This window comes from Engystomops pustulosus, chromosome 6 (genome assembly GCF_040894005.1).
Source record: "Engystomops pustulosus chromosome 6, aEngPut4.maternal, whole genome shotgun sequence".
Classification (NCBI taxonomy): domain Eukaryota; kingdom Metazoa; phylum Chordata; class Amphibia; order Anura; family Leptodactylidae; genus Engystomops; species Engystomops pustulosus.
In genome coordinates this window covers 154,903,882-154,930,959 of record NC_092416.1, presented here as the reverse complement: position 1 = coordinate 154,930,959, position 27,078 = coordinate 154,903,882, and the positions used below count along the sequence as shown (strand labels likewise).

At 41.8% G+C, this 27,078-nt stretch overlaps 1 protein-coding gene across 1 annotated transcript; it reads right to left on the bottom strand.

Moving 5' to 3' along the window:
* Positions 1-802: 802 nt before the first annotated feature.
* CYGB (cytoglobin) lies at positions 803-18,011 on the bottom strand. Its single transcript, XM_072111960.1, has 3 exons — positions 17,613-18,011; positions 6,874-7,105; positions 803-1,997 (listed from the first exon to the last, which is right to left on the bottom strand). The coding sequence occupies exons 1-3, from the start codon at positions 17,753-17,755 to the stop codon at positions 1,833-1,835; spliced, it is 540 nt and encodes a 179-aa protein (XP_071968061.1). The 5' UTR covers positions 17,756-18,011; the 3' UTR covers positions 803-1,832.
* Positions 18,012-27,078: the final 9,067 nt, after the last annotated feature.

Sequence of the window (27,078 nt, the reverse complement as noted above, 5' to 3'; positions counted from 1 at the left end):
CCATATTTCACATTTTTTGGACTAGTCCTATGTGGTACACAAGAGTCATAGTCAAAAATTACTGCTGCCATTCATCCCAGAGAGTACATAGGAATGAGGGTAATTTTAACAATTTGTAAAAAAAAAAAAAGTTCTCAAATCCAGAAAAGAGCTTTTCATGTCAAATCTCTGTTGTAGATTCAGCAAAGTCAATCCTGGATGATTTTCTTCATCTGTAGTTCGGATCCACCAGTCTATGGCTATTAAACTGGTCGAAGAGTATTGAGTGGGGATGAGCCGACCCAATCAGGTTTGGTGGGTTTGGCACTCAAACTGACCTGAACCGTTCACACACCCAGTACCGATTGCATGTGGTGACCTTTAAATGCCGCTGTTAGTGGCCTGTGCACTGGAATTTAAAGGGTTAACAACTGTGATCGTTGACAGCAACAATCAGAGGTATTACCAGGTTAGCCTGAACGCTGAAACAGACTTCTAGCAGAAGTCTGGGTTTGGGGACCAGAACCCACTATGTTCGGTGCGGACCAGGTATTGAGGCCTGGTTGCACCAAGGATGTTATATTGGAACTGGGCCCTAGGATACACCCAATATCACAGAAAATATTAATACCATTACTAAAGAGTATGTCATTACCAGGGTCTTGGGTTCAAGTCCAATCAAGGACTACATTTACATGTAGTTTGTATCTTCTCACTGGTATTTCTCTCTCCAATTCCCTCCCACATCTTGGTAAATTTAGATAAAAAAAAATAATGAGATTGTGATGATCACCATAACTCATTGACATAGACGCCAACTCCATTATAGATCCAATAGTATGTTTTTATTTCTATATCACAGTAAAACAGAACATTATATATATGGACAGACACATTTGGACACAATAGGTCACAGGCCAGGTGTGTATACATCTCTATTCCACAATTTCACTCCCACACCACCATCCAAAAACATTCTGCCATAAAGTCTTACATCTTTAGTCGTGGCTTATGGGCCTACTTACTGACATTGGGCGATAGCATTTCCCAACTGATATACTGCAACATTATAAACAGATGCTGCTTCTTTATAATGTGATCATTTATATCCCATAGAAATCTAAATATCCCTGTACATTTGGTCCCATAGAGAATCTTTTAATAACTAAAGATAAATCAAAAACCGGCTGGTGGAAATATCTATATACTGGTCTGGTGAAGACACTTGATGGAAGAAAAACCAGCCTTAGCAAGATTATGAGAAAAGAAGAGTATTTGCCATATACAAGTGCATGCCAAGCAATACGCTGGGATCTAGAGTGGGGTCAGAACTAAGCTGCGAAGTCGTGTTGACCCCCATCATGTCCAGGGGCCACATTCATGAGCTTACGGATCTCTTAGGAACCATCATGCCTAATACAACAGAGAACGCCTGGAAAATATGGGACAGAGGATAGCAGGGCAAGGACAATCTCAAAATAGCCTGGCTTACAATGCTAGCTATTTCCACTGGTAAAATATTACCCTAAGGATGGACATGGAAGCCGTACTGTGAAACATTAGATCCTCGGAATGATATGTCTCTGCTCCCTCCCATGGAGATTGACCCTGTTCATTTGTCCTGTTGTATAAAGTGTATTAGCTTGTGGCTAGGTCAAACCTTATCGCACTTTCCTGCCATATTAAAAAGCCCGACCCACCCTGTTTTGTAGAGACCCTGTAGTTATAACCCCATACCCACCCAGCTACCCAATCCTATCTCCCCACCACCCGTACTCCCCAGCTGTCCCAGAGATCTGAGATAGCTAGGATCTGAAGTCCTTGGCTTGGCTCTCTCTGGTAGATGGACATGTTCACACTGAATTACTGGGGTACTGTGTCCAGCCCACCTCCTTGTATGTTGCCAGTACATGACTCAATAAGTTGCTCCGTAATTTACTCCAAGCAAGCTCTACTTCAGGGGTGAAATCTTTGGCAAACGCTTCTGCAATGATCTCCAGTATCACCCCAGTCAGGATCTAGGGCAGAGAAGAAGAAGCTCATATTAGAGACATATTAAACCATATACAATATAGTCACAAGCAGCAAGTCATCTACAACCATGTCCCAGGCCCGACACTATTATGACATGAGGTTCCTTCCGCAGCCTATTTATGTAGCTTATGACATTATTTTAATCTATTTGGTCCTGGGATTAGCTAATCTTGTCGAGGGGATTGGATTTGTTGTTCTGTATCTTTAATAAACCCCCTTGAAATGTGGTTAAGATAATAAAGCGAAGATCAAATTCAGAGACGGACAGGAAGACTGTAACAAGTCCGATCCCTGCAGGAAACAACTTCAGAAATGTCAGATCTGGACTAAAAGACAGATACCAGGAACCAGGACTGAGAACAGTAATTGGCATTTCCTTTAACTGGGCAGATTAAGGGGAGAATCTGTGCAGCTTCTGTAAGAGATCATTTCCAGAAGAAACTTGGCATCTGGGTCTTATATACAAATTCAAGGCAACAATACCCATTGTTATAATAATCCCATACCAGAAACCTAGAACCCACTTTAGTCCCTTGCAGGTAGCACCTACACATAATGGCCCAGATAAATTATTGTGTTTGCGAAAGTTCGGCTTAAGTTTGCATGAAAAAAGTGCGTTTGGAGCTTAATGTGATGCAGACGGCACATTAGCGAGGCAAACTGCAGATTGCACCAGTTTTCATATATTTGGGGCAGTATGTTGCATGGCTCCCAACTGTCCCAGATACAGCAGTACAGTCCTGTTCTTTGGGCACTGTCCTGTCGTCCTGGATGGTTGGGAGTATGTCCTGTGCTGTCCCGCAATCCCTGGCTTCCTGGTGTCCACCCCGTCACACTAGAGGTACAGAGCTGAGACCAGGAGGCAGTATCAGCTCCTGCTTCTTCCTCTCTGTTTAAAAAAAATAAACTTTACTCACCTTTCCATTGTCCCCCGCAGTCCTGCTCCCTCCTCTCCCTGGGGGCTCCAAGATAACTAGAAGGAGGAGCGGAGCAAACCGAGGGGAGGATCTACCACAGACTGACCTCACTCCCTCCACATTGTCATTTTGGAGCCCCGGGAAGAGGAGGAAGAAGGACTGTGGGGGAACGATGGAAAAGTGAGTGGTATTTATCTTGTTTAATAACCAGGAGGGGAGAGAGGCCACAATATAAGTGAATTGTAAAAAACGGTTACATTCCATTCCATTATTTCTTTAGTGGTCATCAGGAATGGTTTTCCAGCTTTTTATTTGTCCATTATTTGAGAAAGGGTCCTAGCGACCCAAAATACGTTATAAGGACTGTCATCCTCTTTTTTGCTCAATAAAAACACCTTTTTCTTATTTATGAGTAGCACTAGTCATCATAATTAATACTGACACTCCTACTAGTGGTTATTTGATATAGCGCCCCCCTTTTTTCCAGCTTTTCTTCCCTATACTACACAATATAAGCAAGCATGGAGGACAGCGGGCCACAATATTCAGAGAATCGAATAATAAAAGGGCGAGCAGAGAGGGGGCACAATAATAAGAGAAGCAGAGAGAGGGGCACAATAAGAGGGGGAGCATATAAGGGGCGTAATGAAGAAGGGTTGCAAAAAAATGGGGACAAATGAAAGGAAAGGGGAAGCAAAGACTGGTTTATAATCAGAGTGGGAGCAGAGAAAGGGATTACTATAGGAGGGGAGGGAAAATGGGGCATTGTACAGGGTGATAATATACTATGTAAGAGCAATTATTCTAGGTATTATACTGTGTAGGCATACTAGAGGGGCATTGTGGAGCCACTGTTTTTTTCCCTCTTTCTTCAACCCAGAGGTTGGGAGTTATGATGTTCCAATATTACCAGGATTATTAAAGCTTTACCAAAGCCTGGTACCAGCCTCAGAACCAAGTGAAGAGAAGACACACCATGTTGTAATAATCTGAACTGTTACATTTAGTATCTGTCACCCCGGAAAACCCACCCACCAAATGTGCCCCCTATAATCCTCCCCCAGCTGCTCCGTAGCAACTTTTAAAAAAATTTATGTGCAGCAAATTGATTTAAACCGATCCGACCTCTTACCGATCCAACTGGTCGGCGGTATACATAAGGGGGCCGGCCGACATACCCCTAGCACACCCTTGCAAGCGGTCACACCGGCCCACATTTTTTAAAACTAGTGCAGTCTGTACTATGTGCAGTTTGCCTGTGGCGTACGTTGGACAGAATTGTGGCGCACAGTCCGATTAAGCAGTAACATCCCCTTTAGGCGCACATATTTTCTATCGTGTCAGACACAGAGCAGCCAAGATACAAAACTGGCGCAGACGCTTTATAAACACATGTGCAAGCAGTTTGCACTTTCTTTTCAGTACAAAGTCAGGCAGAAAACTGGCGCAAACACTTTAATTAATGTGGGCCAATGTGTCACAGATCACAGCTCTTCCCTAATGGAACTGAGCTCTAGAGCAGCCAAGGTGCAAGAAATGTAAAATATACACTCACCGGCCACTTTATTAGGTACACCATGCTAGTAACGGGTTGGACCCCCTTTTGCCTCCAGAATTGCCTCAATTCTCCGTGGCATAGATTCAACAAGGTGCTGGAAGCCTTCCTCAGAGATTTTGGTCCATATTGACATGATGGCATCACACAGTTGCCGCAGATTTGTCGGCTGCACATCCATGATGCGAATCTCCCGTTCCACCACATCCCAAAGATGCTCTATTGGATTGAGATCTGGTGACTGTGGAGGCCATTTGAGTACAGTGACCTCATTGTCATGTTCAAGAAACCAGTATGAGATGATTCCAGCTTTATGACATGGCGCATTATCCTGCTGAAAGTAGCCATCACATGTTGGGTACATTGTGGTCATAAAGGGATGGACATGGTCAGCAACAATACTCAGGTAGGCTGTGGCATTGCAACGATGCTCAATTGGTACCAAGGGGCCCAAAGAGTGCCAAGAAAATATTCCCCACACCATGACACCACCACCACCAGCCTGAACCGTTGATACAAGGCAGGATGGATCCATGCTTTCATGTTGTTGATGCCAAATTCTGACCCTACCATCCGAATGTCGCAGCAGAAATCGAGACTCATCAGACCAGGCAACGTTTTTCCAATCTTCTACTGTCCAATTTCGATGAGCTTGTGCAAATTGTAGCCTCAGTTTCCTGTTCTTAGCTGAAAGGAGTGGCACCCGGTGTGGTCTTCTGCTGCTGTAGCTCATCTGCCTCAAAGTTCGACGTACTGTGCGTTCAGAGATGCTCTTCTGCCTACCTTGGTTGGAACGGGTGGCGATTTGAGTCACTGTTGCCTTTCTATCAGCTCGAACCAGTCTGCCCATTCTCCTATGGCCTCTGGCATCAACAAGGCATTTCCCCCACAGAACTGCCGCTCACTGGATGTTTTTTCTTTTTCGGACCATTCTCTGTAAACCCTATAGATGGTTGTGCGTGAAAATCCCAGTAGATCAGCAGTTTCTGAAATACTCAGACCAGCCCTTCTGGCACCAACAACCATGCCACGTTCAAAGGCACTCAAATCACCTTTCTTCCCCATACTGATGCTCGGTTTGAACTGCAGGAGATTGTCTTGACCATGTCTACATGCCTAAATGCAATAAATTGCCGCCATGTGATTGGCTGATTAGAAATTAAGTGTTAACGAGCAGTTGGACAGGTGTACCTAATAAAGTGGCCGGTGAGTGTAAATAGTAGATCACCTATGGACAGTGATAACTGAAGGGGTTGTCCAGCAACATCAATGGGATAACGTGTTGATCGGTTGTGGTTCCAGCAGCAGGACTTAGATCTTGAGAATTGGGATCTGATGTGCCCAAATTAACTAGAGTGGCATGTCAGGCATATGTGCTGCTGCTCCATACCCTGTCTATGCCAATTACAGAAATAGGCTTGTCCTGCGCTCCACTGTCCCCATCAGCTCCATAGAGATGGATAGAGCAACAGGTGCACAAGTAACTAACTGCTCTATCCATTTAATGGTAAAACTGTGATCTGTAGGGCTGCTATAACTGGGCTACGTAGTTTGTGATGTGGCTGGGTAATCCCATTAATATAACTAATGTAAGTTTTATAAAGTAAAACATTTTGGGGGAATGGAATGTTCATAACAATGTTTTTTTATAGCTTTCACATTCTCTGATTTGGGAATAGACAATAACACATTGACTAAACCTATATCACTGCATACATGGAAACGCCTCCAATAAAAGCATTTTAGAAGATGCTGGGTGACAACCATTGTAGAACCTGTACTGACCTCTATTTTGGTTGTCACCAAATTTTTTATCCTAGTCTTAGATAGGTATACCATAGGAATTAGAAACAACCATTATTGCTAGTTTTCACAAATGCTTTATGATCAGGGGACCTCTTGGTCCTCAACCCATCACAAGTATGAAGACCATGCTTTTCAGTGCTGTCAAGTATGAAGACCATGCTGGTAAGATGGTAAGACAATGCTGGTTTAGCTCTTCCACTGCTTAGCCTGCACCATGAAGACCCAGCTACCCAGTGTTGGACTGGCCCACTAGAGCAACAGAGGATCCTCGAGTGTGCCACGTCTTAAAATATAAAAGGTTTCAGAAGTTCAGGAGAAGACAACCCAATTGGAATTTTGGTGGGGTCCATTTCCTAAAGGGTTGAAAGAGAAGCAGTTTCCAGAAAAAATTTCTCTTATGTGCCCAAGGAGCCCCAGTCTAATATGGTGAGCACCCGCTGTACAGGGAACTACAGTTTGGTCTCATGCAAGTGACCATGCTGGTTTACTAGTGATAGCAGTGGGCCATATTTATAAAACAAGACCAAAATTTAAGACATTTCACAAGACAGATCAGGTAAACTGGCATTAGCATCTTCTCACCTTAAAGAATACAGGGTCCACCTTATGTTTCACCGCATGGCTTTTCCCCACAATAGCCAGGACGGTGGCCACCTTTTCCGGATCTGATAGGTTTTCCACCACACTGTTAATTGCTCCCATTACCCTCTGGCCGTGCTTGCGCAACTGAACACTGCGCTCCATCTCAAGAGGGTCCTCCATGTCCTTAAACTGGCTAAAATACTGCTTGGCAGATGGGAAGTTGACAAAGAACCTTTATTTGAGTGGTCAGAAAAGGGAACAAATAGAAAGGGAAGAAAAACAGAGAATCAGGCATTAGTACAAGAAAATAAAGCATGTAAGGATCAAAGTGCCAAAACTAACAACTAATAGACACAGAGAATTGCCAGAATGTGTGTTTATATAGTGGGTCAGGCATAGTCTTGTCTCTAGTATGACATTGGGAAACTGTAACTTTCCATTGTCCCACCTACGGGGACTCTGAGTCAATGGGGGTCACAAAAACAAAGCAAACTTCTACTGAAGTCCATAGAAGTTGTGCTAAAGCCAAGCCAAGTACAACCTCCTGAATATTATTGGCTGCTACATGTCTTCACATTCACTGTGGATATTTGGGAAATATCCTGTGGATATGCTATGAATGCATGAGACACAAATATCCCTGAAATCTGTTAGTTTTGGTTATGACTACTTCAAAAGGCCACGATGTGGTGACTCCAGACAAAGCCCCAGATATATACAAATCCTATTTTATTTTCTTCACTGTAGACAGGTCACCAGCACCACAGTGACTTGTGTGACACTGCCTATGAGACAAACCTACTAGAAGATACCCTACGCCTCTACATATATTACATGTGTGCAATGCTTCAATCTCCAAATCTGGATCTTCATATGGACCTTGAAGATGGCTCTAACATAAAATTTGGTCACTCTTGGTGACTTGAAGAATTGTTGAAAAGACTGCGGGGTTCAAGTCATCAAGATTCACTTTACAAAGTACCTTTTGCTACCTCTTACAACCTCTCCTCCAGTTCTTTGTATTTTTTTTACTGTGTCATCCCACTGATTCTGGTGCAGTTGGATTTTTTTCTGTAGCTCCCATTGTTCACAATGCTTGTACAGTTGTCAACAGGTGGGAAACCATCTACCTGACAGTAGGGTGCTGATTAGCATATTAGGTGCTGAAAATAATAATACTTAGGAATGATGGAGACTAGAGAAAAAATTCAGACTGTGCCAGAGCCAGTGCCCTATTAAAGAGGGCAAAGAGTTGGAGATTGTAGAGGTGGTGAGACATCTGCTTTCATACATTTCTACATTTTTTACATTATATTATGTCATTATGCGACAATTACAAAGAAAACGTTGCATGCCATATCGGTGATTTATTCCAGATCCACACACTACGTTCCAGTCCATTAGTTCTGCTGGATGAATGTAATATGCTTGGAAATATTTCCCATTACATTTTAAGACACAAATTACAAAATCTAAATTTATATGATTCGATAAAACAACATAAAAAAAAAATCTTACTTTTCGAGTATTTTGGGTATGTCCACATGACCGCCCACAGATCTGTTTATTGAAAGCACTTAAGCTGGCCATAAATCTAATAGTCCAACCCCCCCTTCCCACTGCGGTGATATTTTTCGTTCTGGGGTCAGGAAAGAGCTTTCATATTTGCAATGATGGAAACAATTTTCCATGGGGATAATAATTCCCATCGTATGTTTGCATTTCTTCTGGAGGTTCTCGCTTGACTGCCTGCTGCAATGCACTGATTTCTATCAGATTGTACATCATTGTACTGGTTTGCGCTATACACAATAATGTGATTGTCTGCTGGGATTTCATGTCTACGCTTGATAGCAATATAGGGAAATACTCATTTTTTTTCATTTAGTCAAACTCACTCTATAGGGGGACCCAGAAACAGACTTTAAAGGGAAATGCTCGAGCAGTAATAAATTCTATTATGAAAAAATGTTATGCTATAAATGATCTGTGTACAGTCGGTGGTCACGGCCCTTCATAGGATAAAATGTCGCTATACCATTGTCACATACAGTTGCATGGTCACAGTTATCAGTCCGTTGTCGGACTATGGGGTTCCAGACATATGAAGGTGCCGTCAGCTGACAAGCTCCTCATTCACATGCACAATTCACTCCATGTGATGGAAAAAGCTGCTGCCGGACTCTACTCCAGACCTTTGAAAAACAGTAGAATTGGGAAGAAATATTGCCTGATCCTTATCTCCCAAGACATGTGCCATTGGAGCAGTGTCAGGGTAGATTTGGGAAGCCCATACATGTTAGATCATCATATGAATCAAACTGAAATTGATAAATTAATAAGAGGAATCGGGCACGAAGAAAAGCTGCTATATTGCCTTAAAGGGTTTGTCTTCTAAAGAAAACCCCTGTCCATAAGTCCTATAAGAACCCAGGGATAACTCAGAGACTCCTAAATGAGAACAGCACATGTCTATCTTTACAATTTCAGATGTATAACAAGACATATACAGCATGTCTCACATAAAAATAGATTCTACTTCCAGCTCGTAAGGGTTGAAGGACACATGGAAGTAGTTTGTTGTCCAAACAGGACATCTCCCAGCAAGGCAAGTCTGTGGAGAGTCCATAAAGTTCAACCTTTCAAAGATCCCAATGTCTATTGTCACTGAGCCAGAAGACAGAACAGCAACATGAAAGCTGTTTCCAATCGGCCTCAAGATGGGAAGAATTCTTCTATGAGTACAACACAGTCTATATGGCTTAAAAGACAGATACTAATAGTCCACGGTGAAAGAGCTCCTAAAAATACTGACCTGTAGACCAGGGTGGAAATGGCAGAGTTTTTTACTTTCGTCTCCGCTTGCATTAACACCCTGCCTGCCCTGCTCGTTCTACACCCCGACACACCCAAAGTGGTGAGCGGATCATAGAAAAATGAAAAGTGGTGGGGATGGGGAGATTTATATGGTATACAGTTTTTTGGGGAAGATGCCATAATATATCTGGGCCATAGAATCTGAAAAGACCAGAGCCACAAAGTAGAGCAGCGAGGTGGAAGCCATTTTTCTGCTAAATCTAAACTTAAATCTAAGTTTTGAATTCTAAGTTCTGTAAAGTTCTATCACAAACCAGTAGAAGCGTAGCATCAGTACAGGCCAATAGGAGAGTAAACAGCTTTGATAGGGTAGGAGAAGAGGTACATGACAAGAATCAGTCTCATGGTGTTTGTTCATTCCATTTCACTAAACAATGGGAATCAATTTTTTAGGAAATTGGTACCACATGAGTTATGGACCGTTTACCAACTCGCTAGGTTTCGCACCTGTTATTGGGAGAGCACTACACATATACACACTATGGAGAAAACATATTGGTCCAACATGAGCTAGGGCCTTTTCCCCAAGGCCCCATAGCTGTCTTAAAAGGATGCCTGTTACTTTAAAGTCAGTGGGGCTTATTTACTAAGGGTCCGGGGACCACACTATCGTTGAATAGTCCGCCTATTTCCATTTTGCGCCGCATATAGCAGGGTTTTTTGCCGCACGCGATCGGGATTTGGCGCACCGGCTTTCATGCGACACAAATCGGATGGGGAGTGGCGTCAGATGATCCAACTGATTCGGAGTAAGCGCAAGATTTAACATTTAAATTGTGTCGCAAGTTATGCACTTACATACACCGGGAAGAAGATGGTGAACTCCGGCGGACCACAGCATGGAGCGACATATGCAGGATATCCGGTGCACGATCTTAGTGAATGGCGTCACAATCCATGATCGTCGGACATTCCGGATCGGGGATCACTACAATATATATATCCTGGTAGCTGCCCATCCTTTCAGTTCAACAGCAGGTATCATCCATTGTGAAACCGTAATGCTTTTGTACAATCTAACAAAAACACATTTCTTATCACGGTATTAGTGTATGTGCACTATGGGGCACATTTACTTACATTCCCGCTGTAGTTCACCCAAAGTGCATTGTCCGACGATCATGCACTGTGCCGCGATTCACTTAAGATTGTGAGGCCGTTATCTTGCATGTGTAGCTTCCCCGAACTCTGACAGAGTTCACCATCTTTTTACTGGTGCATGTAAGTGCATTGTCTTGTTAATCAATTTGAAAGTTAAATCCCGCGCTCAGTCCGAATCAGTTGGATCGTCCGATGGCACATCCCCCAAATTGTGTCACATGGAAGCCAGCGCAGCTGTGGCAAAAAGGATTGCGTGTGCCAAAATCCGAGCGCAGACACTTGTTAAATAACTGTGCAAGCCATAAAATCCCCGAAAAAGGCACACAGTCCAACGAAAGTGCGATCCGCAACCCTTAAAGTAAATGAGTCCCTATGGGGCATATTTACCAGGGCCTCTGCACCACGTCAGTGGCGTAGAGTCCCTCAAATAATCGCAAATGCTAGCTTATTTCTTGCACTTGCGATTATTTTGCCCTCTCTGCCTCCTTCACACCCCACTAGCGTGAAGGTGGCAGAGAGGGCAAAATAATCGCATGAGGGGGGAGGGGGGGATGGCAGGATGGCGCGGGGCGTGACTGTCCCTGCGGCGGTGCACTTGCTGCTGCTGACAACTTTCCATATGTGAAAAGTTGCCGGCTGCGTGGCCTCCTGCCCCAATACATCAAGAGGAGGAAGCCTATTGATGTATGCCGCTGCGAAAATGCAGCGGAGGGGCAATCAGCGTATACTAGATATACCCCTATATGTCCATATGTACTAAACTGATATATTACTATTCGCTGCCGGACTCCCATATCACAGTCTCAGAACATTATCTTTCTCTGATTATCCCCATGTGGAAGGGTTAACAATTTCCTGGGCTAGAGGGGCCTGAATACATTAAGTGCATGAATACCCACAAGTCTATATGTTATATAAACACATTATATATTAATACCGGTGCACAGTGGCAGGGCCTGGCCCCTCACAGCCAGCATGTAATTTCAATTTAATGAGCAGATGCTAATTAACTATGTAATTATAACAGCCGCCCTCGGCTAATTCACAAATGGTCCAGGAGATGCCAGGGAAGCAGCAGGAGACAGATAGAGAAGAGGAGGAGAGGAGGGTCTCACGGAAGACGGAGTAGGAGGAGGTAGCAGGTAGAGGGAATGTGGAGGAGGATACAGGTGATGGGAAGAGACCGGTCTATGGGGGCTTCCCCTCACTTATGTGACTGTATATATATATATATATATACATATAGTGGCTGATATACATATCCTTCAGGCGTTAGGTATAGAATGGATATCTCTTGTAGATGTCATATGATCAGGGATGTAACAGTAGAGAAAGATTAGAGCTTTAAGTGTGGTAGTAATGGAATCAGAACTGACAACATGACCTATTTCCTCAATTCTATAATGTATACGGCGATTTTTTCCCCCTATCTTGTGTAACTTTGAAATGAATTGGATCACTGTCAGCTAAAGAGATGTATATAGGAATATATCCAATATATACATAAATTATTGTAGAAAATTGATTTAATGGCTCAGAGGCAGCAGTCGTCCAATTAAAATGAGGACCATATGTAAATTATAATACTAAACCCAATTTAATTATATCATTTACATATAGAACAATGGTGGACAGTCTACGAGGAGTTTAATCTCTGTTGTCTTCTTCTAACAAATCTATAGTGCAAAAATTGGGTCAAGAAATCTAGTGGTCGTGTGACCATTCACCAACCAAATATATTAAAACAGCACAGCTATTTAAAAAAACACAAAAAGAGCAGAGATGTACCGACATCTCCAAAGAACAATATACACTTCATTTAAGACCCAGGACATTACTTCTAACATTTTACTTAATTGTAGAATACCACCTATAACTCTGTGTTGTGCTATTGCTCTATTATTCCATCTAAATGTGAATTCTATCATAACCCCGGTCAAAGAGGCGTGACCCTAAATATTGACAGTTCTGATTAGCCAATTACAGTGTACAGATTCCCAGTCGGTAACACCCAGGAGGAACACCTAGCAGGTACAATAGTGGGAAAAGACCACAGAATTATAATAACAGTTGCTTCCATTACAATAAAAAGTTTTACTAATACAGACAAGTCAGGAGAGGGGACATGTCTTTATTTTACAATGTCACAGCAGGGGGGTCAAGAGAAGTTTTACGATCTCTTATTACTGTAGAAACTTTACACGGAATATTAGATGTCAGAGAATGTCTGTGTGGTTGACATTCCTGCCCCTGTTGGGACCATCTTAACTCAGAAATAGTAGTTATGTCACCACCCTTCAATTTATATCCCTTTCCTTATATACAGGCCACCACATTGCACTGGGACTTTCACTGGAAATCACTGGCTTTGTGGGGTTAATCAGAGCTCTCACTGTTAATCACTGTGTGTGGGCAGGATAATCAGGACTCTCACTGTCAATCACTGTGTGTGGGCAGGATAATCAGGACTCTCACTGTCAATCACCGTGTGTGTGGGCAGGGTAATCAGAACTATCACTGTCAATCACCGTGTGTGGGGGCAGGGTAATCAGGACTCTGACTGTCAATCACCATGTGTGGGTGGGGTAATCAGGACTGTTGCTGTCAATTACTTTGTGTGGGCGGGGTAATCAGGACTCTCACTGCCAATCACTGTGTGTGGGCAGGGTAATCAGGACTCTTACTGTCAATCACAGTGTGCGGGCGGAGTAATCAGGGCTCTCACCGTCAATCACTGTGTGTAGGCGGGATAAACAGGAATCTTACTGTCAATCAATGTGTGTGGGCGGGATAATCAGGGCTCTCACCATCAATCACTGTGTGTGGGCGGAGTAATCAGGACTCTCACTGTCAATCATTGTGTGTGGGCGGAGTAATCAGGGCTCTCACTGTCTCTCCTAGGAGTCCTCTCAGGATTTACTCAGCTTTTACTCAGATATCCTGCTCCAAATCCTATAGGAACCCTTACATCACAGAGCCTGGCTTCTCTTTCTCTATGATATCCTACTTTTAGATATGGCACCTGACATCAAGTGCCGCGGTTTTCATTTAATATTTCCCCCGTCAATAAAAACCCAGAAATTTGATTTTTATGGATAAACCTTAATCTGATGTTCTTAGGGCTGAGATATAGGATCTATTTATTTGGGTTCTCAAACTATGAAGCTACTTAGCTGTGTCTGCGACACGGTGGGAATATTTGTAGGAGAGCAGTAGGTCTGGGTAAGGTAAATAAGCAGCTAATGCAACCCCCTATGTTATATATGGGAATTTGGACGTTGGATAGTAATCGCAACTGTTGTCAGGCCAAAGTATAAGCTTAGAAGAAGAAATAAAGTGGAAAACTGGTTACATATCTGTGGTAGAACCTTAATATGACGCAGACATCAGACTTCTTCCTATAGGCACTACTCTTATAGATGTTCCTTATGTTCCCATCCTAAATCATCATCATTCCCATATTAGCTATAAAGCCCTTCTCATTTTTCTGGATCAGTACCGTATTTTGTTTTTTATATTGTTTGGTTCTTCCTCCTACCTGCCTGAATTTGCCTTAGTTCTGGTTATGTTAACAAGCCCATACATGTATTATGGGATGGAGAACCTTACATTATAACCTTTACCTATCCCTGGCTGTGGGAGTTGCGGTGAAGCCTTAGCCTCTGGGTGAAAGATCAGCTTAATGAAATAATAAATTAATCTGCTCTTACATAATCACATAAAGCATTATTCCATAATCTGAATTTAGGGAACCACATTCCTATAGATGTATTTGCAGGGCATATGCCCATGATCCTGGGTGCCTCTAAGACTATGAGCAAATGTAGCATTCCCAGAATCCTCCTCTCTGTTCTAGGATGCCAAGCTTTGTACAGGGAATAGTAAAAAATAGAAAACTTAACATAAACACAAGTCACAGGGTTGTCTCCCTCAGGATAAAGTGACATCACAATCTCAGATCCTAAGACATTATTCATTTACCCGTTATATTAACCCTTTTGTCTTTTCCTGACGTTGATGGTGAAGTTGAAGATGGGGTTATTATGGCTTATCCCACCAGTAATAATAACATCATCATCATCTTCACCACCAACGTTGAGAAAAGCAAACGGTTAAACTAAAGGGTAAAGTAGGTGAATGTCTTAGGATTTGAGATTTTCATGTTTATTAAGATTAAACAATTTCTGCAACCAACTTTTTCATATCATAGTATCATAGAGTCTATCCAGATCTGCTATCAGTCTGGTTTACTGTGTTCTGTATTTTAGGCTGGGAAAAGGTTATCTGTATTGGTCTTCGATAGGACCAGTGTCTGCCCCTATAATAACTACTGCATCCTAAATACCTCCAATTCTGAAAATTTTTAAGAACATTGAAGTTGGCCATACACTTTAGATAGGTTGGCTGCTTGTTTGGTGGACATCTGTTCTTCCCCACCACCACCAAAGCAATGCCCCAATATAATAATGCTCCACCACACCTTTTCCCCAATAAACCAATGCCATACTAAACCAATGCCCTATCAAACCAATGCCATACTATACCAATGACCGATCAAACCAATATTACACTATGCCAATGCCCCTTCAAACCAATACCCCACCATATCAAAGCCACACTATACCAATGCCACGCAAAACCAATACCCCACCATACAAATTACTTACCATATTAATGCCACACCATACCAATACCCCACCAAACCAATGTCATGCTAAGACAATGCCCCACCAGCCAATGTCCCAAGAAACCAATGCCATACTATACCAATGCCCTTCCAAACCAATGCCGCACAACACCAATGTCTCACCAAACCAATGCCGCGCTATGACAATGCCACAACAAACCAATGGCATACTATACCAATGCCCCGCCATACTAATGCCCTATCAAACCAATGCCACACTATACCAATGTCCCACAAAACCAATGCCACTCTATGACAATGCCCCAACAAACCAATGCCATACTATACCAATGCCCCACCATAGCAATGCTCTATCAAACCAATGTCCCACCGAACCAATATTCCACAAAACCTAAGCCCTACTATATTAATGCCACACTATATCAATAACCCACCATACCAATGCCCCACCATATCAATGCCACACCATACCATTGCCTCACCAAAGCAATGCCACGCTATGACAATGACCCACCATACCAATGCTCCTAAATGCCAGTGCTGTACTGTACCAATGCCCCACCAAACCATTACCAATATCCCACCATTCCAATGCCTCACTATATCAATGACATACTATACCAATTCCCCTATCAAACCAATGCCGCACTATGACAATGCCCCTCCAAACCAATGCCCCTCCATACCAATGTCCCAACAAACCAATACCATACTATACCCATGCTCTATTAAACCAATGCCCCACAAAACCTATGCCACACTATGACAATGCCCCACCATACCAATGTCCCACTATACCAATGTCCCACTATACTACTGCCTATCCATACCAATGGCCCATCAAACCAATGCACGCTCATCTCAGCCAATGGTAAAAGTAAGTGTGACAACTCTGGTAGCTTATCTTTCGTAAGAGCATATGGATTGGGCATGTTGAGCCAACATTCTGATCTATCTGTCTTTCGAAATCTATACAAATTAGATGACAAGTTGTAACAAGATTAGCAGGTTAAGATGAGTTTTATATATCGTGTTAGGGTTACATTAGAGATATGTGTAGTGTGGATTTCTTATATCATGCTATGGGTCCAACCTCAAAAATATGTAATAGTCTATGCTTTATTGCATATTGTTTTTCAACGGTGCACAACATACATTGACACATGCATTGGTGACGGATCTGTATGTGTGTGTAGAGGTCTTAGCAATGGTTACAATATACGTGGATGCATACATTGCTTAAGAATCATTATGGCTCCCCAAATGTATTGAATATTGAATGGACACAACATACAGAAACACCACATGTGTACTGCTTACAAATCTGTATGGCACCCATAGTTTTGGGTTTGTGCACTTCTTACAGATCCTGATGCCTCCATACATGTCTTGCAAATGGACACAACCATAATGTGATACATACATTACTTATGGATTTGTATGCCTCCATACAAGTTTTATATATGTACACACATGTATTGCTTACAGAACTGTATTCCTCCGTACAAGTATTGGTTATGGTCGCGACATACGGAGATGCTTACATTACATACGGATCAGTATCCCTCCCTAAATGTTTTGAATGACGACACAACATACGGCGACCTGTGTATAGCTTATAGATCCGCATGCCTCCATCCAAGTCATGGATACAACATATAGTGATTCCTACTTTGCTCATGGATCCGTATACCTCCGTAGGACCCTTAGACATGGACACAACATACAGTGATGCACACATTACTTAGGGATCCCTATGCCTAGGTGTTGGACAGGGACACAACATACATTGACATACATGCTGTGTGCGGATCCATACGCCTCCATCTACGGAGCCTTATATACATTTTTGTGAATAACTTATTTTTGCACTTTTGCAAGCTGCAGACTTTAAATAGTGGTGGATTGGGGAAGCCCTTGCCCCGTGTGTGCCACTAGCCGGCAGAGCGTGCCCCCTGCTCCCAGCAGACTGTGCACAGGTCCTCTTCCCTGGCAGAGGGTCCTGGTGACACATGGAGGGATCTCCCTCTCCTACGTGAATTCTGCTGACACTGAGTGTTTTCCAAGTCCTGTGTTTATATGAGACCCCCATGTTCATGCATTGTGACATTACCTTATCAATATCGAGACCCCGACATCCTCACTTTTGGTATACAATCGTGCCCAGGTCTCCTTGATGATGCCCCTCTCGCTCTCCGTTATCTCCTCCGGTCTCTCCCATCGCTCCGTCTCATTCTCCTCTTGGACTTTCTCCATGGACCCGTCAGGATGAAATCACACACAGCCCCAGGCAGGAATCAGAGCCCCCTGCAGAGATCAGGATGTATGAGGGGAGGGGATGCTGTGGCTTGTCTATTCACAGAGCTGTCTAATTGTCAGACCTCTGAGCTCTGTCCATTGCTGTCGTGTGTATGTGTGTGAGAGAATCTCAGCCCAGAAATAAACTGATCAAAAGTAAGATATTTCAAGGCATTGTCAGAATGCTGAGGCAGGGAGCAAATCTCCTGTCCCTCCTCTTCCCCCTCCTCTTCGCTCCTTCTCTCGCATTCAGTCCCAGCCTTCTTCCCACCCCTTTTCACCTTCTTCTATTTCTTAACTCTTTCTTCCTGCCCTTTTTTATTTTATTCTATGTACCCATTGCTCTTCCATCCTCTTATTTTCTTATTCTCGATGCCCTTGTCTTATCCTTTCCTCACTTCTCTATTTTCCATACTGTATACATCTGTATATCTTTTTACAGGGTTACTTTAGCTTACATCCTCTGGAATTGTCCATAGTGGATGTGTATGCATAAGATTATGGGATAATAATGTGAACCCCTACCCCAGGCAGAAAATTTGGAAATGTGGGATGTCTTGCTGCTCCGAGGTCACATATCATATCTGTGTTCTTCCAGTTGAATTGGTCCCAACTTGGCAATTTTGTGGACTTTATGCAGCGGTCTGTAGTGCGTAACCAGCTGATTTGCCAGATGAAAATGAACTATGATCACTTTTGCCATTGGTTATCCTTTGGCATTGGTACACCTCTGAACATAAGTAAACCCAACCTTATCTCCTGGAAGTTTTCTTCATTGTGTGCAACCCCAATCCATATCCCATCTTTGTTTCCCTTCACCACTTCTATCACTTTTCCATCTATCCCGTTGCTCTTCTAAGTCTTTTCCAGTCTCTCGTAATTAATTCACCTAGAAGCCAAGTTATTTCTGCGCCCTGTTAACCCATGCCTTGTCGTCTTCCACAGTTCTCATTTGTTTTCATTGACTTGCCATCTTGCTCTGCATTCCTCCAGATCAGCCTCTAGGTTCTAATCTCCCCCATCATTTGTCCCCTCTTGTTTTCTATTTTCTTCCCTCTGCCTCCCCCTCCTTCCTCCTTGGCTTCTCTCTCATTCTCCTTCAGATATGACCTTGCTCTGTGTTCCCAGGCCACACACAACTCTCCCCTTTCATTCAGTCATATCTATCTTATGGAGTCCTCTGCCCGGGGAGTATCTTGTAACAGTTACATGCCGGTCCAATAGAACATAAAGTTACTCATGTCTACGGCCGCACTTGACTTGATGATTGATGGGTTTTCCTTTCTCACACTGCTTGGAGACTTGAGCAAAACCTGCACAATTATCTCCCCGATCCTGATGCTCTTATTGCTGACATTTCCATCCTTCTTCTAATCTCTCTGGGGTAAAATTGACTTTTTACTTGTTGCATTTTTTTCCTAAGAAAACAATAATTATCCTCCAGCCCCCACTTACTCTTCCAATTTCCGTTCAATTTCTTTCTCTCGCTGACTGGTTCATGTAGACTATTATTCTAGTCCTCCCTTTATACTTCACATCTCCTTCGCTACCCTCCCTCTGGCCTCCACTTCATGTTTATCGTCTGTATTGTTGCTTTTATGCTTTCTGATTTTATTAATCGCCCTCCTACTTTGTTTTCCCTACCTTTGCCCTACTTATTTCCTGTCTTTGAGTTATTTTTCTATATAACTTTTGCAATTGTTTAATTTATACTGTCGCCTAATATCAATATTAGGAATCATAGCAACGATATGATTTGTAGATCACCATTATAGTAAAACTTTATATGAACTCATACATATGGATAAAGCCTTGAAGAAGCACTGCAGAGGAATATCATATTCTGTTTAACTGTGCAGACTCTCTTTCCTCAAAAACTTTTTCTTGATTTTTAGATTTGCCGGCTTTTTCTTACTCTCTACTTTGCTATAAATCCCATGATGTCTCAGGACAACATGACATGACAATTAATAGACAGACCCATGTCACTGCCATTAGTTTTTTATAACTGTGTGACAGGAACCTGTCTGGTTGTTGTGATAGGGATTTCTGTCCCCTTGTGGAGAGCCCGTGTGTTACAGTCAATTATATTAGGAAAATAAAAATACCTGTGGTGGGTTACACATAGTTCTTCATAGGAATTGGGTCACTGCAGCAAACTGCGACCAAGCAACCATCACAAAATCCATAGATAGATCAAGAAATCAAAAAGGTGAGAGACTGATACAAAGGAATGGATGATAGGAAGGGCACATGTATCAATTGTCTAAGGGACTTCCAACACCCAATAGGGACTTCCACCACTTATTTACCTCTATTGCCACACCTTGGCAGCAGCATGATATAGGGTTGAAGAAGACAGCTGAACACCTTGCTTGTTAACTGATATAGGAGTTTGCTAAAACTCCCCCTATTTTTATTGGACTATTGTTCATGTTGCCAGATTCAGATTGTTGCGCCCCCTGCACACTCCACAGGCAAACTCAACCTAGTGTAATTTGTACTGTTTTTTTTATAAATGTGGGCCATTGTGGCATTAAATTGATAAAATTTTCCTGGATGGACCCCCGCTTGGATTATATTTAAGGTGGTTTAATGAGAACGGCAGAGTCACAGCAGTGGCAAATTAAAGGCCCAAGGCAGAGTTGAAGCATAGCCTCCACTTTACATATATTACCCTGCTTTACCTTCTATACTACTATTCTCAGTATAGCACCAATAGTTGCTAAAAAAATTAGAATGTCTCCATATTTTTTAATTCTATATATTACAAAGTTTGTGGTCGGCACCATTGTTCATTAATACCTAACCTGGAGTGAATTGTCCACCGCTCATCGGTAAGGCTACAGGAGTGAACCAGAAGGACAGTAGAATCAAAAGCAACCATAGATGGGCAACAAGTGACATCACATGTCTGGTGGTGGACCCGAAATAAAGGGCTCATGAGATGGCAATATTTATGGAATATCCTAAGGTTTTAACTCATCCAGGTACTCCAGCCTCCATACAGTTGCGTTCTTGCCAGGATAGACACCAGAGCTTAGGCCTCCTCCTCTCTCATTGCTGATCTTCAGCAATGACCAATATTCCGTAAATCCTTCTAAACACGTATGTGCTTACATAAGAATATTTCACATTCCAATGAGTTGAATAAAAAGTTTAAAAATTCCGCAAATGTGTATTTGATTAAAAAAAAATGATTTCTAAGTCTGGGTTTACATGTTCATTTATTTGACGTTAATTCTTTTGAATCAAAACCAAAAGTAGATTAAAACAAGAAGAGACGTACAGTACAATCTGTTTTCCTCTTTTATGGCAATGACTGATTTTGGACTCAAAAACTACCTAAAAATGCCATCATCATAAAATAGCTAATAGACACTCGTTCAACAACAGTTATTCCTAATTGTCTCAAAGAAAGAGACAAGCTATTTGAATACTGTAGCGCATGCGTGGTGCGGCGTCTGACATATTCGTGAAAGTAGGCTCATCCCCGCCGGCTGTAGCAATGCACTACACATGAGCAAGTATTATATGTACGGCACCGGCGAGAGAGAACTATCGATACAACACTCTGACATGCACATTGACATCACTTATGAACATCGGATCAGCTAGTGGAGCCCCTCGCGCCAACACGTCAGACGCACCACGCACGTGCATATGGGCATGACCTGGAGAGGCAGGGCCGCCATAACAGACTTCTGAATGGGCCCCCCTGCCCCCTATTAGTATACTCACACATGTATACAATTATGTGCACACATTTATGCATTGATATATAAATTTATACACGTACACAGATCTGTCCAAGTATCTGGATACTGTGGAAGATGTGCACTGTTATATACACATTATACTGTATAATGTATGTGTATATAATAATTCACATGTTCCATTCTTTAGTGTGTCAGCTCGGATGCCTGGGCCCCCTGATACTATGGGCCCCATGGTAGCTGCTATAGCTGTTATCGCTGTTACGCCCCTGCATGTGCGTGAGTTTTCCGATAGCTCTTAGTGACGTGGAGCTGGCGGCTGGGACCCGGGGAGCGTGGTGGGGTGGATTTTACAACCTGAAGAAGCTTTGAGGAAGCAGGGGACTCTTTCCTGCCTTGACTGCATCTAAGGAGATAATCAAGGAGATTAAAATTGCTTTTTTTGCCAAAGCACCAACACAGAGGACAAACACAGACACCATTACAACACAGTTAGAGTCACCTAAAAGGTGACATTTGTAACAAACGTCTCAAAAAGGGAACAAAAAACCCATTTAATTAAAGGAAAAAGTGAGATCGATAAATTACCAAAGTAGCAGACGGAAAAAAGACACAAAAACCAGCCGAAACAAACAGAAATAAGATAAATGACCCCCATTATCTACACAGGCTAAAGCCATACATACTGTATTCAAGTTTTACCAAATATTATATTTATTTCATATCAAAATACATAAACCTTATTCAGAATGATATCATAATGTGTTACATTCAGACTACAGATGGGGGGAGATTTATCTTAAGATTTTCTATTTGCACCTAAAATGTCATATATTTGTCTAATGTCAAAATTTGCTTGGATAGTTGTGATTATTCTCTGTGGTTTGTTTTTGTGACTTTTTCATATATTTGCGACTTTTTGTAAAAAGTCTCATTGAGAAAATATTCTATAAATCAGCTTCAGGTGAGAAAATTCTGCTGGAAACGTACAATTATTTACCATTTAGGAATATTCTTCAGACTAATAGTTCTTTTTTGGGGGATTTAATCTAAAAATAAAAAAATGTATATAATTTTTTATGTTTTAATTGTAATAATACTGTTTCAGCTTTGTATACACAGATGTCCTATCCCTGTGTGTCCTGTACCTGGTGCGGCCGCAGTCACCGCTCCTTTATCACATACATTATAAGGAGAGCTTCTGCGGCTCAACAACGTGTTCTTACACTGTATATCACTGACGCATCACTGTGTGCGTATAGAGGGCGATACGCTGCATGATCCTCCCCCCTGAAAGCAGGGGGAGGAGTCAACTTCAGCAAAAGATAGTGATTGGCTGTTGCCATTGTATTTGTCAATGAGGTCAGTGCCCTTATATGGAGACTGAAATCACTGGAGACCTCCCTCCTGCTGAGTGACACTTGTGTTCAGGTAGAAGGGGGGGGGGGTTAATGTGAACAGCCCCATATTATTTATGATGGTTTATATTGTTAAGCTATCATCATTGTTTTCTGTTTAAAATAATCAATCAAAAAATTATTAAAAAACATCAAGAACAGGTATCTGACAAAATGTTTATGTAAAAAATAAACATAAACATAAAAAAGGGTTTTCTCACATTGAAGTCTACGGGAAAGTAAAAATCTACATTAATGTGCAGTTTCCACGCAGAATTCTCAGTCAAAACAGATGGTAAAATCTGCTATAAAACTGGATATAACAAATGCATGTATTGGATACAGATTTTGCGCATGACAATCTACAACATGTGCAGAGATGAACAGACAGGCAGTTTTTTTACCTATATTTTTAAACCAAAAAAAGAAGAAAGTTGATTTATCAAATGTAATTGTTTTTGTGGTTTTTTTTTTGGTTAAATGTGCCTGCTCTGTAGAGGAGCACTTTTGAGACTTTTTTGAGATATTGGGGCTCATTTACTAAGAGCCTGAATCGTTCATTTTTGTTGGGTTTCCCAAAACTTACCGGTGTGCGCCGAATTGCCCTGGGATTTTGGCGCACGCGATCGGATTGTGACGCATCGGTGGGTTGCATGCGACGGAAATCGGGGGGCGTGGCTGTCGGAAAACCCAACGGATTCGGAAAAACTGCAGTATTTTTTTTTAAAAATGTGTCGCTTGACACGCCCTTACATGCACCAGGAATAGGTTGGCGGACCTCGGCGCAGCAGCGACACCTGGTGGACATTGGGCGCACGACCTTAGTGAATCGCCGGAAGACCCGAATCCTCGTTGGAGAACGCGCTACTGGATCACGACAGGACCGGGTAAGTAAATGAGCCCCATTTTGTCTAATAATGCATGCGCCACTGACTTTTAAAATGACTCAAAAAAGTCTAAAAAAAAAAGACACAAATATGGTACACATACATACTTGACCCCAAAAAGCTGCAAAAAACACACCAAAAAGTCACAAACAAGAATGATACATTTGGCCCATAGCTGTTTGTTGTCTGTTGCCGTGGGAATGCATTTATACACACGAGCTGTAGACACTAGTAATTCTATACAAATAAAACTTCTTCCAGCAATAAAATAATGGTGAAAAATATAGCAATTTTTGATCTAAGCATTAGACAGGATCAATATACCGTAGTAGGCAATTTCAGAGTAATATTCCAATCAAATTATGGCACAGTGACAATGTAGTCCTGTCTGTCAGGAAAGTTACGTCTCAGTTATTGGTGATATTTCAGTGACCTTTACGTTCCTCGATTTATTCTTTTTTTTTTCCTGTCACTGAATAATTACAGCCTGGAGGTTTTTTTTTTTTATAGAAAATGTCTGTAGAAAATATAATAACTGTCCACAATCTCTCCATATGTGTAGATAAACATAATAGGAGTATAGGAATCTATAATGCAGGTAATTACCACAATACAATTATTATAAAAATAAAGAATAATCTGATATCTTAAAGAAAATTGAAGGGGAACAGATCTAAAAATTAAAAAAAAAACCTGGCAAACCTTTTAAAGGTCCCTCCATTTTATTGGATTTTCAGATCTTCATCAGACCAGCAGGGATTGCATTATATTCATCATTTAAAGGGGATTCATTAAATCCTGACACAAAGGAACCCTGAAGAAGTGAGTTTCTCTTTTTTGAATAGTCCTAAAAACATACATTTGGTGTCATTTGAAAGATAAGCATCTCATCTTTCAAATTGCATTAGCCTATGGTTCTGTGAGCAGTTAGACAGAACAGTGTCGGCAGTTAAAGGGGTTGGCCACTTTACCTCATGTTTTTCTACTGTGATGTGAAAGTGGGGAGGGGGCAGGATATTAGATAATTTACCAATATACATCTATTAATAGTTCTGCTCCACTTTCTTGATCTGTGAGGTGAAGCCTCCTGTATTTTACCTCATCAGCCAGAGATGTCCATGAACAGGGTATCATCTGCAGCAACGGAGAGCCGAGGTGAATATTACTTTTATTATTTCCTGGCTTACTGTATAATAATAAAACGCTGGAGGGGGCTGTATATTTATGAAACCCAGGAGGTGGGGGGATGTATACTTATTAAACTAGGGCTGTAGATCATTTAACAATGGGAGGCTACATATTTATACAGTATATTACTACAATTGGGGGCTATGTTTATAATTATTAAATGGGAGCTGACGATATTACTACTGTGGGGGCTATATATTATTACTAGGGGGGCTATATATATATATATATATATATATATATCACCACTATGGGAGACTTTATATATCACTACTATTGGGGCTATATATATGTTATATATATATATATATATATATATATATATATATATATATATATATAAATCACGATATATGTTACGACTATGGGGGACATATATTAATATTATAAGAGGCTACAGTATACAATATACTATAATTTAATGAGGGACTATATAATGGATGTTTTATATGTGGGGCACATATAAATTATTTTGTTTATATTAATTATTATTAAAAAATATTATTCAGGAGCAGAATGTGGAACATTGCTATTCAGGTTTCATTGTACCAGTGTATTTTTAGGGGCACAGTGTGGAAATGTTCTGCATGGAAAACAACAGTTGTCGAATGCAACAGTGATAAATAATGGCCAGGAGAAATCACAATGAAGTTCTCTTCCTGATGGAGAAGATTGTCACCTGTAAGGTACTAGAAGTCATTAATGTCTGTCACTGACTGATTCTAGTGTGTGACACAGCGACAGCCTGTGTAGTGCCAGTAAGGCACTGGGGCTGTGTGGGTAGGCTGAAGGGCTGGTCGAGGGGTTGTTCAGCATCAAATTTATTTCCTAAGGCACCAAAAAGGCTAATATCGTCCCTCTCCATGAGCAAAGGCCCTGCCAGGACCTTAATCTTTTATTCATGAACACTTTCATAAGGTCCTGCTCATGGACAGTTAGAAATCACCTGTGACCATTTTATAGTCAGGAATGTCTGACAGGCGGCTTCACATTACATATCAAGAAAGTGGAGCAGAATCATTAATATATGTATATAGGTAAAGTACCCAATTAAAAAAACTTGAGGTTAAGTGGCACTACTCGACCTCAGGGGGATAGGTGTTTAATGGGGTAAAACTTGGTGACAGATTCTCTTGAGGCTCATTGCCCTTTAGTGGTCATATTCACAAAATACCATGATATAATACTCAAATATCCACAACACATTCAGAAAAGAAATACTTTTGAATCAAGTTTTTATTTTAGGGGGTCATTTCTTGATTGTTTTAACACTGGTCATTGAGCAAGCAACTTCCTGTAGATATTAGTTATCTTTAGTAATTTTACTACCATTTCAAATAGGATTACAATGAAAGGTAATACCTACATAGAGATCATAAAAGATCCTCCATTCCCAAGAGGAAATGTCAAAACTTACCTCCCCCCACCCCAACAAAGCTCACAGAGCATTCCCACACCCATCTCTTAGAAGTTATCTCCAGAATACAGGTTCTTGTGGTCCATGTGGCTAAAGTAAAGTACTGTATATACTTGAGTATGAGCCGACCCGAGTATAAGCCGAGACCCCTAATGTTACCACCGAAAACTGGGAAAACCTATTGACTCAAGTATAAGCCGAGGATGTAGTATACAGCCAGCCAGCCCCCATGTAGTATACAGCCAACCAGCCCCCATGTAATATACAGCCAACCAGCCCCCATGTAGTATACAGCCAGCCAGACCCACGTAGCATACAGCAGCCCCATGTAGCCCCCAGTAGTATACAGCTTGCCCCCAGTAGTATACAGCCTGCCCCCAGTAGTATACAGCTTGTCCCCTTGCAGTATACAGCTTGCCCCCTTGCAGTATACAGCCTGCCCCCATCAGTATACAGCCTGCCCCCATCAGTATAAAGATTGCCCCCATCAGTATAAAGATTGCCCCCAGTAGTATACAGCCTGCCCCCAGTAGTATACAGCTTGTCCCCAGTAGTATACAGCCTGTCCCCATCAGTATACAGTCTGCCCTCAGTAGTATACAGCAACCCCTGGTAGTATACAGATAAAGAAATAAACTTAATACTCACCCTCCGTTGTCCCCGATGTTCGTCGCGG

Excerpts from the sequence above, each read along its gene's own strand:
- CYGB (XM_072111960.1), bottom strand. The coding sequence starts at position 17,755 with ATGGAGAAAGTCCAAGAGGAGAATGAGACGGAGCGATGGGAGAGACCG. Across the intron at positions 7,106-17,612 it reads GGGGTCTCGATATTGATAAG|GTTCTTTGTCAACTTCCCAT; the intron begins GTAATGTCACAA and ends ACTCAAATAAAG. Across the intron at positions 1,998-6,873 it reads TGGACCCTGTATTCTTTAAG|ATCCTGACTGGGGTGATACT; the intron begins GTGAGAAGATGC and ends TCTCTGCCCTAG.